The 13014-nt window shown below is 42.8% G+C and overlaps 2 protein-coding genes across 2 annotated transcripts; one reads left to right on the forward strand and one right to left on the reverse strand.

Moving 5' to 3' along the window:
- Positions 1-255: 255 nt before the first annotated feature.
- LOC136517779 (uncharacterized) lies at positions 256-3663 on the reverse strand. The gene is made up of 3 exons (XM_066511419.1): positions 3320-3663; positions 3144-3239; positions 256-591 (listed from the first exon to the last, which is right to left on the reverse strand). Exons 1-3 carry the CDS (start codon positions 3638-3640, stop codon positions 448-450), a joined length of 561 nt encoding a protein of 186 aa, XP_066367516.1. The 5' UTR covers positions 3641-3663; the 3' UTR covers positions 256-447.
- LOC136517780 (protein BUNDLE SHEATH DEFECTIVE 2, chloroplastic-like) lies at positions 3511-10410 on the forward strand. Its single transcript, XM_066511420.1, has 4 exons — positions 3511-3792; positions 8390-8465; positions 9418-9514; positions 9957-10410. The coding sequence occupies exons 1-4, from the start codon at positions 3661-3663 to the stop codon at positions 10042-10044; spliced, it is 393 nt and encodes a 130-aa protein (XP_066367517.1). The 5' UTR covers positions 3511-3660; the 3' UTR covers positions 10045-10410.
- The last annotated feature ends 2604 nt before the right edge of the window (positions 10411-13014 follow it).

Below are 13014 nucleotides of genomic sequence, written 5' to 3' on the forward strand. Positions count from 1 at the left end.
CGGTGATTTTTTTTTTTCAACATGTTCCTGGCTTCAAACATGGAGCTTGCCTGTCATAACTTTTCTGATAAAATGTTGGACTTCATATTTTTATATGTTGCTTCATATATATTTTTTTCCTCTGTTGTAAGTTACCCTTTTTTTTTGTGGCAGCTGAACTCGTATCCAGATCACTGTGGTGTTTCATTGGATGCTGTTCTATTGGAACAGATTGTAAGTTTGTCACTTATGTTGATCAAATTGAATACGTGTACGTGTGCAATATAGAATTGGTATTACCAAAATTACTCGACATTGTTGCACGAAGACTCAGAGGCAAGGCACTCTTGAGTTGAGTAACACACCTTCCCAATGTGCAATAATCAGAGCAAGCGTACCTATACCATTACCGGATTATGACATCTCATCTATGATATGATGTGCAGTCTTTTACAATGAGCACATCTCTCAAACTTGGGGGCAACTGAGCGCATCTGGGCTACTATTTCTTCCTAGCTCTCTGCGCCGCCTCGCATTTGTGCAAATGTCCAAGCACGGTTCCTTGAGGGCTTTGTCAGTATCAAGAGGTGGAGGCAGCACCCCAAAGTTGAACTGCAATAAACAACAGCTTAAACTTTGTTGTTACGTGCTGTGCTTTATTTTGAATTTTGGTCATATACTATACAAAAGCATGTACAAATGGCAGGTGCAAAGTTCTTTTAGCATACCAATTGTAACACCCTAAAATTTGCATGATTTTAAAATAGGAGAAAATAATTTATTTATGCATTTTGTGAGCATTTAAATTTATAAAAATAAAAACTTTGTTAAAATTAAAACCAAGAATAAGGTCTACATACATGTTTGTGCATTCATGCTGGTGCTTATTTATTTTGAGATGCTTAGGTTTGATCAAAATTTGCAAAAGAATTTGAATTTGGTGGGAATTTGGATTTGAAAATGAAATTGAAAAAAAATTCTTCCTCTCCTTCTTTTGGCCCGAGCGGCCCAGCTTTCCCTACTCGGCCCATCTTCCCGCTCCTCCCGCTCGGCCTGCTTTCCCGCCGCACCTCCACTCTTCTCCCGCGGTGGCCCAGCAGACGGCCCAATCTTCCGCAGCGTCGCCCGTGTTTTTCTCTCTCCCGTGGCCCGCACTGGCAGACCGTCCCAGCAAGCCGCGCCGTGCTTCTCTCCTCCCGCGCCTTGTGCCACTGACAGCCGGCCCCACGCGTCAGTGGCGCCTTCTATATATGTACATGCAGCCCGCGGCCCGATGGCCCGGCCCGTGGCCCGACGTTTTGGCCCGGCCCGAGCACGGCACGGCCCGGTGGTCACCGTGCCCGTGCCGGCCCGGCCCGAGGCACCAGGCCATGCCTGGGCCGCCCTCCAGGCCCGCGGCACGGCATGGGCACGGCCCGGTCCAAGAGGCGGCCCGGCCAGCCGGCCTGCTAAGAGGCCCAGCCCCCCACACCTATACCCCCTCCCAAACCCTAACACCCCACGCCCCACGCCCCCCACACGGCCACACCCACCCCACCCGCCGCACCCCGACGCGCGACGCAGCGTCGCAGGCTCGCAGCCCCCTCCCCGGCTCCCCCACCCGCTGCACCGGCAGCTGCCGACTGACCGGCCGGGCACCTCCCCAGCGCCAGATCCAGCCCCGAGCCCCCGAGCTCCGCCTTGGGAGTGAGCTCGACGCGCCGGCCCTAGCCCCAGGGACGCCGGACCTGGGAGTGAGCTCGGCGGGCGACGGCCCCAGCACCCCGAGCTCCGTGTTCCCGTGCCGGCCCCAGCCCCCAGGGACTCGTCGTGGCCTGCGAGGTCACCTCCTCTCTCTCTCTCTCTCGTTTCTGCGGCCGTCGCCCGTCGGCTTCTCCAATCTCCATACGCCGTCGTTGTCTCGAGCTCGGCAGCTAGCTTCGAGCACGCCATCGGGCGGCACGGCACGGTCGTGCCCATCGGGTGGCACGGCACGGCCAAACGGCCCACGGGTCGTGCCTTGGGCCGGAGGCCAGGCACGAGCACGCCAGCGGCACGGCACGACCGACACGGTGGCCCGGTGAGGCACGACACCGCGTCGAGCAGGCACGGCACGCCGTGCCGCCGGGCCGGGCCGGCACGGCCCGATGGCCATCTATAGCGCCTTCTTCCTCCCGCATGTATCCGCGTCGGACTCCGTCGCGCCGCTTCCGACTCCACCGACGCCACGCCTCGTCCTTGCCTTCGCCCCAAGCTACTCCCGGCCATAAATACCGGGTGCCCGCATCGTGTTGCTCCCATCCCAAGTTTTAGAGCCGCAACCGCCTCGCCGAGACGTCGTGCCACGCCAAGCCCTAGCGCCGTCGCCATCACCGCCGCTGCCGCCGCCGAGCGCTGCTTTCCGTGTCGTCTTCACCACGGTAAATCGCCTTGGTGAGTTCGTCGCTTCTTCCTCTATCTCTCGGTGCCTTCAGTTCGTCCAGCCGTGGTTCGTAGGTCATATTCCACGTGCACCGCCCGCTCCGGCCATGGCACCGCCGTCAGAGCTCGCTGCCGACCTCGCCAGCGTCTCTTTCCCCCTCCCGTCTGATCTGCGCCGTTAGATCTTAATCCAACGGCCGATATTCGTCGATACCTCTTCGGCGGATGTTTTGCAAAAGAGCCCCTGAAGTTTCCTAGTATAGAACCCACTGTCCCTGGCTCACTATAAAATTCGATTTTATTAATTTAAATTCTAAAATCAAGTTTCAGTTATTTACAGAAGTGCCACTAATCTTGTTTTAGCCATAAAATCTTCGTTTTAGGTCCAATTTGATCCGTTCAAGCTACGTTAGATTCTTAATTGCATAATCTACATGTTCATACTACTGTTAAGTATGTTTTCAACTTTTAAAATTTGAGGTTAGATTTAATCTATTATTTTATTAAAGGAAATCTTGTTTAATCCATAACTTTTTCGTTTTAGCTCCGATTTTCGTGATCTTCGCGTCTGTGTTCATAGCGAGACATAGATTCGTTTTACTAACTTTTCATCTTGATTTTATGCTTTTCGTGTACTGTTCTAATCTATAGCCTTTGTTTGCTATGCATGATTGCTTCTGGATGCCTGTATGTTGCTGTAATTATCGAGTATAGAATCAGCTAACTGGAGGAAGGAAGGAATCGGTGGATGGAGTGGAGCTCACCTCCACCATCTTGCTCCGGAAGAAGGCGAGGAGGAGGTCGTCCGCGAAGGAGGGACGGTACTCGCCGCCCTTCCCCGGCGGCGCCGCTGCATCGACCTGCATCCGAATCAAGTCACTCTAACAACCACCAGTGCCGGCACTGCCGCACAGGGCACGGTTGGTATGGAATTAATTACCTGTGGCGAGGAGCAGCGGAACCGGCGGCTAGGCCGGCGACCGAGCTGGGGAGACGAGGGCGGGCACGAGGAGCAGGAGGCGGCGCAAGAAGGCGGGCCGCGTGAGGCGAAGGGGAGGCCCCGGGTCGCGAGCTGCGTCGCCATGGACACAGACACGGACAACCACTGCACAAAGCATCGGAGGAAAGATAGCCGGCCCGCAGGGACCCACAAGTCAGCCGTCTTCTCCTTATCAGTGTGGATTGGGCTGCTTACCCAGGCTTGTCTTCTTTCTGGCCGTCCGTCTCTTCTTCCACTCCCCTCCCCACCACTTCCTCGCATCGCACGCTCGCAACTCCTCGATGGCGGCCACGGCGAGTGTCACTACCACTGCTCCCTCCCCTCCAGCTCTCGTCAAAGCATCGCCTTCTTCTTCGCTTATCTCCTTCCGCCCCGTCTCCGGCCGCTGCAAGCACCTGTGCGTCAAGACCAAGGTCAGCTGCTTTGTCTTGCCCGCCTCCCGATACGGTTTCCAATGTTCATTTTTTCTACCTCTGCTCTTGGTGTTTTGGGATAAGGTTGCTAGTTTACTTTTTTTTTCTGAAACTTGCTAGTATACTATTTCAGAGAACTGGAACAAGAATTGTTGTTCTTTCTTGTCACGGTATGCGCTCATGTTCTTCAGTTTGCTTTTTCGTCTCATAGATTCATAGTTCGCATAGGACTACATGAGTACACGAAGAATTGAGAGCAGCTCGATGTTTTCTTTTAAGTCACTACAAGAGAAACAACCCTTTAGCAATGCATATATACGTTGCTAGAAGTGCCGTTGCAAGGGTCTAGTGCAACATTGGTAACATGCAAACAAAAGCGTTGTAAGTTAGCAATGGATATAACCATTCAACGGCAACGGTATATCTGTTGGTATTGCCAATGGCCAATCTTGAAATTTTTGGTTGCTCAAAATATATTCATGATAAATCCTTACAGCTGTGTATGATAAGCAAAATCAAGAACAAAGGTCGACTCACAAATGCACGAACAGAGCACAATCTCAATGAAGCATATTGATTTTTATTATAGTACTTTCAGTTACAAGGTCTGACTCCAATAGATTTTGCAGTCAGGACCTGGTTCAAACATTGACTGAGAAATAAAAGACACAAGCCTAATACTTGTCTAAATTTTCCTTCTAATAATACATTGACTACTTTGCATAATGTCTATTCTTCGCTTGTAATAGAAAATCCTGATGCTTCACTCTGGATCTTTTTCCCAACTCGGTCGGTTATTCTGAAAGAAAGAAAAAGGATAGAAGATATAGTAAGTACAAGTTCACATGTGACAGATATATATGATATCTGTAATTGAATACATTAGATGCTAAGTCACAAACATGTAATCTTCTAATTCCAAGAGGAATGCAGAACACATGATTCAGGTAATTACAGGAAGACAACTAACCTCAGTTTATAAATTGAAACAAAACCAAGAAAGATTCCAGCAGAAAGAGGACACATAGAAGCAAATAGCAATTGACTTTTCAAGTGATAAATTATAACATTGTGCTAATATCCAGATTGTAGGAATTAATCTCATGACTCGAACAAATTTCAGAAAAAACTTAACTTGGCTGAAAGACAAGAACTTGAGCAGGAACCTGCAGTGCCCACATAATCCATGTCCTGCATGTGAAATAACTGCCTTGTAAGATGGAAACTACAAATACTTAATACCATTCAGGAGGACCATGAAGGCTAATGGTTTGAGAGTGATATTAGTCTTGCAAGACTTAAGTGGAGCTGCATCACAGAATTTATTCTGAAGGATAATTTATAGAATTGTGAGCATCAAATAAATTCACTATCCAGATCCATCACTAATAGCTATCTAATAACCAACAGAAACCAAGCACTAGTTAGTGCACAATATTGCAGAAACTTAAAATCAGATCTGCTAGTATATTACTATCACATCCAACTAAAAAAGATGCGATGCGGAATAAAAAAAGCATATATATGTTGTTCAATGGAGCGTCCAGACCTTGCTAAGAATACAGTAATACAATTAAATTAACCTTTGTTCTGCAATCTAGTGGCTTTGGAGGTGTGCACACAATCCAACAATGTGCATGTTTCCACAGCTTGTAAAGTTGTAGGAGCACTCACATATTAGTTTCCTGGTTACTTGAAGCTCACTTGCCTGATGACAAATCATGATTGCAGTCTTAGCGGGTCCTTACCTTAATCTGTTTTGCTATCACAAAAGGCTAGAACTATCAGATAATGAATCTAAATATCTATTTAGACTAGATAGCTGAAAAATCAATATTATTTAATGATGTACCTTCCATTTTAGGCAGACTACACAAACACTGTTCTCAAAGACAGTGAATCTAAACTGAATGACTAGATAGCTGAAACAAAAATCAATATTATTATTTAATGGTCCGAGTTACTCAATCACATCATGCACAAGGCTGAGTCGTGGTTGCAAGCCGGCGCGAGGAGCCTAGGTTATCTTCTTCAGCGAGTAATAGAGTAGTCAAGTGTGAGTTTGGGTGGGCATATGCTTATTGAAAATCTATAAGGCCCAACCCATTGTAGTCAAAATTCTCCTCACTTGATACAAAAACGTGCAAATCTTTTGCGTGATCGAGAAAAAATATTATTTAATGGTGTACCTTCCATTTTAGGCAGACTGCAACTACACAAACACTGTTCTCAAAGACAGTGAATCTAAACTGAATGATCGGACAACCTCAATAATCAGGAGGAAAGGAAATATGTGATATATTTTGTATGGCTGTTTAAGAAATAAGATGCATTAGTGGAAAAATAATTCTCTCTCTCTAAGGAACATTCAATCAAACATCTGGAGTGTGGAATACAATTGGTCCCTGTCAAATCATTTCCATGTATGCACATGGTGGATCATTAACCAAAATAGAAAAGCAAGAAGAGGGGAGGGAGGATGTGACCTTGTACGTGTTCAGCAGGTATCGTGTCCCTGACAGCTTTGATGGCGTCGCTGGTGCCATGCTCAAGTGGGTCTTCGGCTCGCCGCAAACAGCTGTGCAGAAATTGTGGCGACAGGCCAACAAATGTGGTTTCATTAAAATCATTCAATCATATGTATGCAAACTGGGAGGAAAGTATTAATACCTCATGGACACTCATGGTTGAAGGGGAGATGCAGGCCTAGGACAAGACGGCACCATCATCCATTAGATTCTACCGCTGTCTGCCATGTGCTTAACCCTGGTGGATCTGCACAACCAGGTGGACGAAGGATTGTGGCGCAGGAGGATGAGGGGCGGATCTGAGATGCTGAAGAGTTAGGCAGTGGGCAGTGCTGCCCATTGATGAGAATTTGGGCCTGTTTGGATCCATTAGCACCAAAAATTAGCAGCTAGAATTAGTACTAATGGATCCAAACAGACCTGCTAATTATTAGTTGCAGGGATGCTAACTATTAGTTCCATTAGTAGGTTTGGAGTTGCTAATAGTTCATATGCACCTTCAACTCACTATCTAACCATCTATTAGCAAGTGGATCCAAACAGCCCCCTGCTAAAAATTAGCAGTTATTAGCTATTAGCTAGCTAACTTTTAGTGCTAATGGATCCAAACATGCCCTTTGGGGAGGGATGAATCCCTAATTTACTTCGTGCGGAGGAGTTGGCCGCAGGCCCTGCGTTGGTGGGCTGAGCGGTTATATTTCACGGATGGTGGGGAGGTGGGATGCGAAGTGCCGAAGACCAAGGGATCAGGTGGCAATGGATCTTGCTAGTGTTGCTAGCCATTCGTTGGGATTTAAAATTTCAACCAAGTAATGTTTAGTAAGAATAATTGCTGAGTTTTTTTCACTAGACATCATTCTTTTACTAGAGGAGTAGTAACATCATGTGTTATAATATAGCCCTGCGACTCATGAAATCCAATGATGATCAACCTTGCATATCACCGGTAGTTTTAGTTATAGGTGATGGAGATAATCCCTTCTTGGTGCAATGGTGCAATAGTTTCTTAAGTTTTTCCTGTACGACTTCATTGCCCAGATTATAGAAACAATGCAGGAAATTTATGGTCCCTATATCTTCAGCTAAATGGATCTAATATATGCTTGCCTCTGGATTTTTTTTTCTTTTGTCATGTAGAGTATGCTATCAGCTTTCTAATAGCAGTGCATATTTAATTCCATCTCCTATTTCAAACAAGATGGAATCGATATCTCATATATGTGCAATAGAATATATGCATTGCGAGCAAAATACATAAACAAAACTTGACACTAAGGAACAGCCTCCCTGAGGCATTGTAATTAAGAAGAAGCCGAAACCACATGGGCCGAGAAAACCCCTCGAACCCTGGCTTCTCCCTATAGTACTGCACCGTAACCTAGGCCAACCATGACCTCCTGGGCTGGACCATTGCAACTACCCTTGGTAGGAGGGCGGAGGGTCCAAACCAACCACGATTGCCACAGGTTTGGCATCATGCCATTATTTTTTTTCTCGAACACGCAGAAGAGCCACGTATCATTGCATCAATAAGAAAAAAAACAAAGTAAAGAACCCTTACAAACCCACACATGTGTCCAGAGGCACATACACTCCACACCAACTTAACAGAACAAAAAGCTATTACTTAAAAACAGGGAGGGAACCGACCCAAGACCAAAAAAAGATGAAAAATATTAGACCTATCCCTGCCTCAGGCGCAGTAGCAGCATTATTTTTGGGTTGCTAGCAAGGGGATTTCTTTTTGTGGCACTAGGATTTGAACCTGTCCAATGTCTCCCTTAACTGGGGAGCTTACCACTACACTACAATAGTGTTCACATCATAAATAACCTGTATTGAGAAGATAGGATGCGTGTTGCATACAATAATTTGACATGCATATAGTATTTTTATCAATGAACATGAGATATGAATGTTGAATTAGTGACTTCTGAACCTTCTGTATTTTATTCTCCTTTCAGTTTTGGTAGGAGAGTTGTTTGGGGTAGGAAAAATGTGCTTCCGTTTGCTTCCTTATCTGTATTTGCCTTTTCTCCTCAAAGCTTTGAAAGGTTTCATTCAAACAGGCCACAGAAAATGACCAGTCTGCTAAAAAGCCTCAAAAGGTGAACAGCATTCTTTGCCAGGACTGCAAAGGAAATGGTGAGCACACTTTTGTATGAATTTACAGGAACGATTTTTCCCATCTCAGTTAAATGTTTTTGTGTTCATGTAGGAATACAATAGCACCTCAAGGCCATTTGGCTCCTTACTTGAATAATTATATGTAAAGGAAGTAGAAGTGGATCAGAAACCAGTTACAGACTACACAGATGACCCTTTATTTTCCTGATTGAGCTTAGTATTCTGTTTTGTCAATGCAGTATTGGTGGGTTTCGTTACTGTTGCTGTCACAAAGCATGAATTGAACACTGATATACCTTAATATGGCAACCCTTATTTCACTGTACATTTGAAATATACATTAGCAAGAAAATGCTATAAAACTCATCTCCATACGCATGGAATGGAATTTCATCACCAAATTATACCTGAGCAATCTTTAATACTGTAGTGTAAATACTTTTCCTGAATCCTGACTGATTAATGTTTCTGATACTATATATATGAGGTCACTATACTTTCTCCCGCTACCACTCCTGTACATGACATGGACCTTGTAAGTACAACATTTACCAAAACAAGTATTGGTGGACCTTGTATAGGAGAAATTCAATTGTTAAAAAAAACCGTCTGGCATAATAATATAACAAAATCAACAAATTCCGCTTGCACAATCTTTTAGGTGTTTCATCATCCTTTGAAACAATTTTATTTTGCAACCTTGTAAGTACAACATTTACCAAAATAAGTACTTCAGAAAAAATTCAGATCCCTGCAAGTGGTTCACTGGCTCAGACTGAAGGCTCTTACTGTTGCTCAGATATAATTATGCTAACGTTGGATTGTAGAAGCACTGTTTGTTAATTGTCATCATTCTTCTACAGAGCATTAAGACGTCTTGTGTAGCATGCATGCTATGCATCCACTCCTTATAGCAGCTCTCCAGTTTTGCTGTGCCTTTTGTTGTAACAGTTTCACTGTAAATTGGCAGGTGCGATCGCATGCACCAAATGTGAGGGAAGTGGGGTGAATTCTGTTGACTATTTTGAAGGCCGATTTAAAGCTGGAGCTTTATGCTGGCTTTGCAGGTATAACAAAAAGTACTTGTGTTAGACCGTGTAAGTATCGGCCATTTAGACAGATGAGTCTCTAGAGGAACCGATTCCCTCCCATTAGAGCAAGTTCAATAATAAGGCCAAGTATCTGGCTTTTAGCCAAGCTGTAGGAGCCAAACTATACAATTCTATAAGAAACTTTTTTATTGTTACTTTTATCTATGTCGCACATTTTCTTTTCTAGTCCTCCTCACATTCACTTAATGTGTGTGTCCAACATCAATGCCTATGCTTCCGTGCTCAGCTTGTTGCTTCCATGAAAGTCAAGCTCTCTTTTCTCTACTCCATATCAGCATTTGCTTGGTTATAAGTCAATTTGTACTTGTTCTTAGACATACATCTACTCAATTAATAAATCCTCTGATTCGTTTGAGATTCAGCAGTTTGATTTACCCACTGGTCGTTACTTTTGCAGAGGAAAGCGTGAAATCCTATGTGGGAGCTGTAATGGTGCTGGCTTCTTGGGTGGGTTTATGAGCACTTTTGATGAAACTGCGCAATAGAGTCATCGGTTAAACTTTTAAGTTGCATTGGGGGAGCACAATAATTGTATCGTGTTCCATGGACACATAAGCATGGACCAACACGCCAGCTGCATTATATGTTTGGTGCGATTTTTTTTTTTTTTATTGGTTTTCTGCTAGTTTTACTCCCTCCGGTTCAAATTGTATGCCTTTTTAGTTTCTACCCACGGCCAAATTGGAGCTGAAGAATATTGCACTCCTAAGCAAATGGTTGTTCAAGCTGTTGACGACGGATGAGATTTAGAAACAAATAATCAGAAACAAGTACTTAGACTCAAAGTTGTTATCCCAAGTTTATTGGAAAAGTGGGGATTCTCGTTTCTGGGAAGCCTCGTGAAGGTCAAACATGATTTCTTCCATTTGGCTCCTCTGTATTTAAAGACGGTTGCCAAGTGCGGGTCTGGGTGGACAAATGGCTTGGAAATTCACCTCTGAGTGAATAATATCCTTACCTATATAACATTGTTAGACATAAGCAACAAAATGTAGTAGAGGTTTTTAGTTCACCACCGGTGCATTTCTCATGGAGACGTGATTTGATTTGTCGTAAACTAACAGTCTGAAATGATCTGTTTCCTCGCATTGCTAATCTCATGCTCACTCAAGAACAAGATGTCTTCTACTGGAATTTGGAACAAAAAGGTAAATTATCGGTGAAGTCACATTATTCGGCTTTGATATGTCCGAAACCTAAACAAAATCATATCAAAGGCCCACTAAAGATTTTTATGTGGTACCTTGAAGGGTTGTTACCTGCAATTGGCTAGGCAGTGAGAAGTGTTGTTTTTGTCACACGAATAAGACAATTAAGCACCTTTTCTTTGAATGCCGCTTTGCACAACTAATTTGGGGTTGCATACAAGTTGCGTTAAATCTCCCTAGCCTCGTAGTATTCCCTATCTTTTTAGGAGTTGGCTTCGAGGGTTTCAGAAGGATCTCAAACCTATAATTGTGTTGGGTGCAACAACTACTTATTGGTCGTTTTGGTTACGTAGAAGTAATTTAGTTTTTTTTTTAAAAAAAAACTTAATTTATTCTCTCTTGCAAGTGGTTTATTCGATGATCCATTGGCTACGTACATGGGTTACCCTCGAAAAGCTCTATGCACGAGCTTTAGTGTTAAAGGCATCACAACAATTGATGCGAGCGATTATGACATGCAGGCCTTGTTTTATCAAAAATACCCTCAACCATTTTTTTTTGTCTCGAACATGCCAGCGGTTGACACCAACTACAAGCAAACCGGCATGCAAATGAATATGTTACATCATATGGTTATCACATACTTTATAATAATATAACAAAACGAAAATATTACATTCTCCATACCATCAAACATCTCTAAGTTATTCAATCAGACATCTCCTGGACTTTAATAATACAAAAAATAAGTATGACAGATGACCAAGGTATCAAGACTTTGAATCAAACCAAATCAGAAGCATAAGGAGCATAGCTGCATAGGACCGATCATTCCCGTTGTTCACCATCTAGTTCATCAATTATACATACTTTGCCCTACAATAAGTAAAAACATAAGAGCGCTGATATGAACAGGTGGCTACAAGAATTACAAATAAATGGCATTGAAACAATAGTTATGCAGACCTACAGCATGCATGTTACATATAAATTGTTGAACGAAGAGAAAATAAGGAATAGTGGAACTAGCATGCAATCAAATCAATGGTGGCACACCATTACTAGCGGAGTTATAGTAATTATTATGAAGAAGAAGAATCACAAGTGTTAGCAAAACTCAATAGTATGTATAAGATTATGTCATGCTAATCAGTGAATATATTTTTTTATTCAATTTGATATTGAGAGTTCTTTTAACTTGTATTTATCTACTAGGATTATTGTCATTCAGAAAGTTCACGTCATCCATCATTATATAAGATTTATGATTTTAAAGCACAAAAATTCAATTCAACATTATATGTTGGTAGATTGATTGCAAAGGGGTATTTAATATTCATATTGTGAGCCCACAAGTTGAGTGATTATGGGATGGTGATTTTTTAAAGAGGAGGACATGTAGGTAGAAATAGAATTGGTCAATGGTGATGCTATTGATGAAATTAATTTTTTTATCACATCAACAACATTAAGAATTACAAGAAAGATTAAGGAAAGGGTGATCTTGAAACGTATGTGAAGATTTTCTTTCAATACTATATCTCCGAAGAGTTACAGCAACATCTATTTTACTTTCAAATGTTTTAGGTTGATATCCTAAATATACCTGACTGTGATGATGTAGAGAAATTTGAAAAATTTCAGAAGTACATGATTGATCAGTTATTTGCAAAAGCACCATTAGTCAAATCAGCCATTCTGAACAATGTTTATAAAATATGCACTCTAAAATAGTTCATGTTAATCTTTATGAATCGAAGCCTCGATGTATTCTCCTTGATGCCTTGATGCCGCATGAATGGATTAGTTGCATTCAACAGTTCTTTGATTTATTTAACAATGTTTATCTCACGAGACGTAGAGTTCAATCCTATATGGCTGTAACTAATAAGTGCACCTTATTGGAATGTACTTTCGTTGGGGAGGCATGCCAATAAGAATTTGTTGACAGATAAATTCCTAACAAATATTACTAGTTGATGTATGTTTATTATACGTTTGAAGAGGGATGGGGTACAACTAATAATGGATCCTAGTATTGTCGATCTGATCATTCAGCAAGATCTCAAGGTATGCTAACCTATGTTATCAAGATGATGATCAAAAAGACCAATTTCAAGAGCTGATCGGTTCCAATTTCTTCAATCTCTTATTCTGATTATATTTTTGTGTATCATATAATGTGTTTAACAAAACAAAAATGCTCTATTTTGTATGTTTGCATCAACATGGGAACACTTTTCTTGATCAGAGTGAGTGATTTCTTTTTTATGTTCATTGATTCCATATTGTTGGTCTACAAACCAA

This window comes from Miscanthus floridulus, chromosome 17, assembly GCF_019320115.1.
Source record: "Miscanthus floridulus cultivar M001 chromosome 17, ASM1932011v1, whole genome shotgun sequence".
Taxonomy (NCBI): domain Eukaryota; kingdom Viridiplantae; phylum Streptophyta; class Magnoliopsida; order Poales; family Poaceae; genus Miscanthus; species Miscanthus floridulus.

Coding starts and splice junctions, on each gene's coding strand:
- LOC136517779 (XM_066511419.1), bottom strand. CDS start 3,640: ATGCGAGGAAGTGGTGGGGAGGGGAGTGGAAGAAGAGACGGACGGCCA. Junction 3,240..3,319: donor TCCGCTGCTCCTCGCCACAG/GTAATTAATTCC, acceptor ATTCGGATGCAG/GTCGATGCAGCGGCGCCGCC. Junction 592..3,143: donor TCCGGAGCAAGATGGTGGAG/GTGAGCTCCACT, acceptor TGTTTATTGCAG/TTCAACTTTGGGGTGCTGCC.
- LOC136517780 (XM_066511420.1), top strand. CDS start 3,661: ATGGCGGCCACGGCGAGTGTCACTACCACTGCTCCCTCCCCTCCAGCT. Junction 8,466..9,417: donor CCAGGACTGCAAAGGAAATG/GTGAGCACACTT, acceptor GTAAATTGGCAG/GTGCGATCGCATGCACCAAA. Junction 9,515..9,956: donor GCTTTATGCTGGCTTTGCAG/GTATAACAAAAA, acceptor TTACTTTTGCAG/AGGAAAGCGTGAAATCCTAT.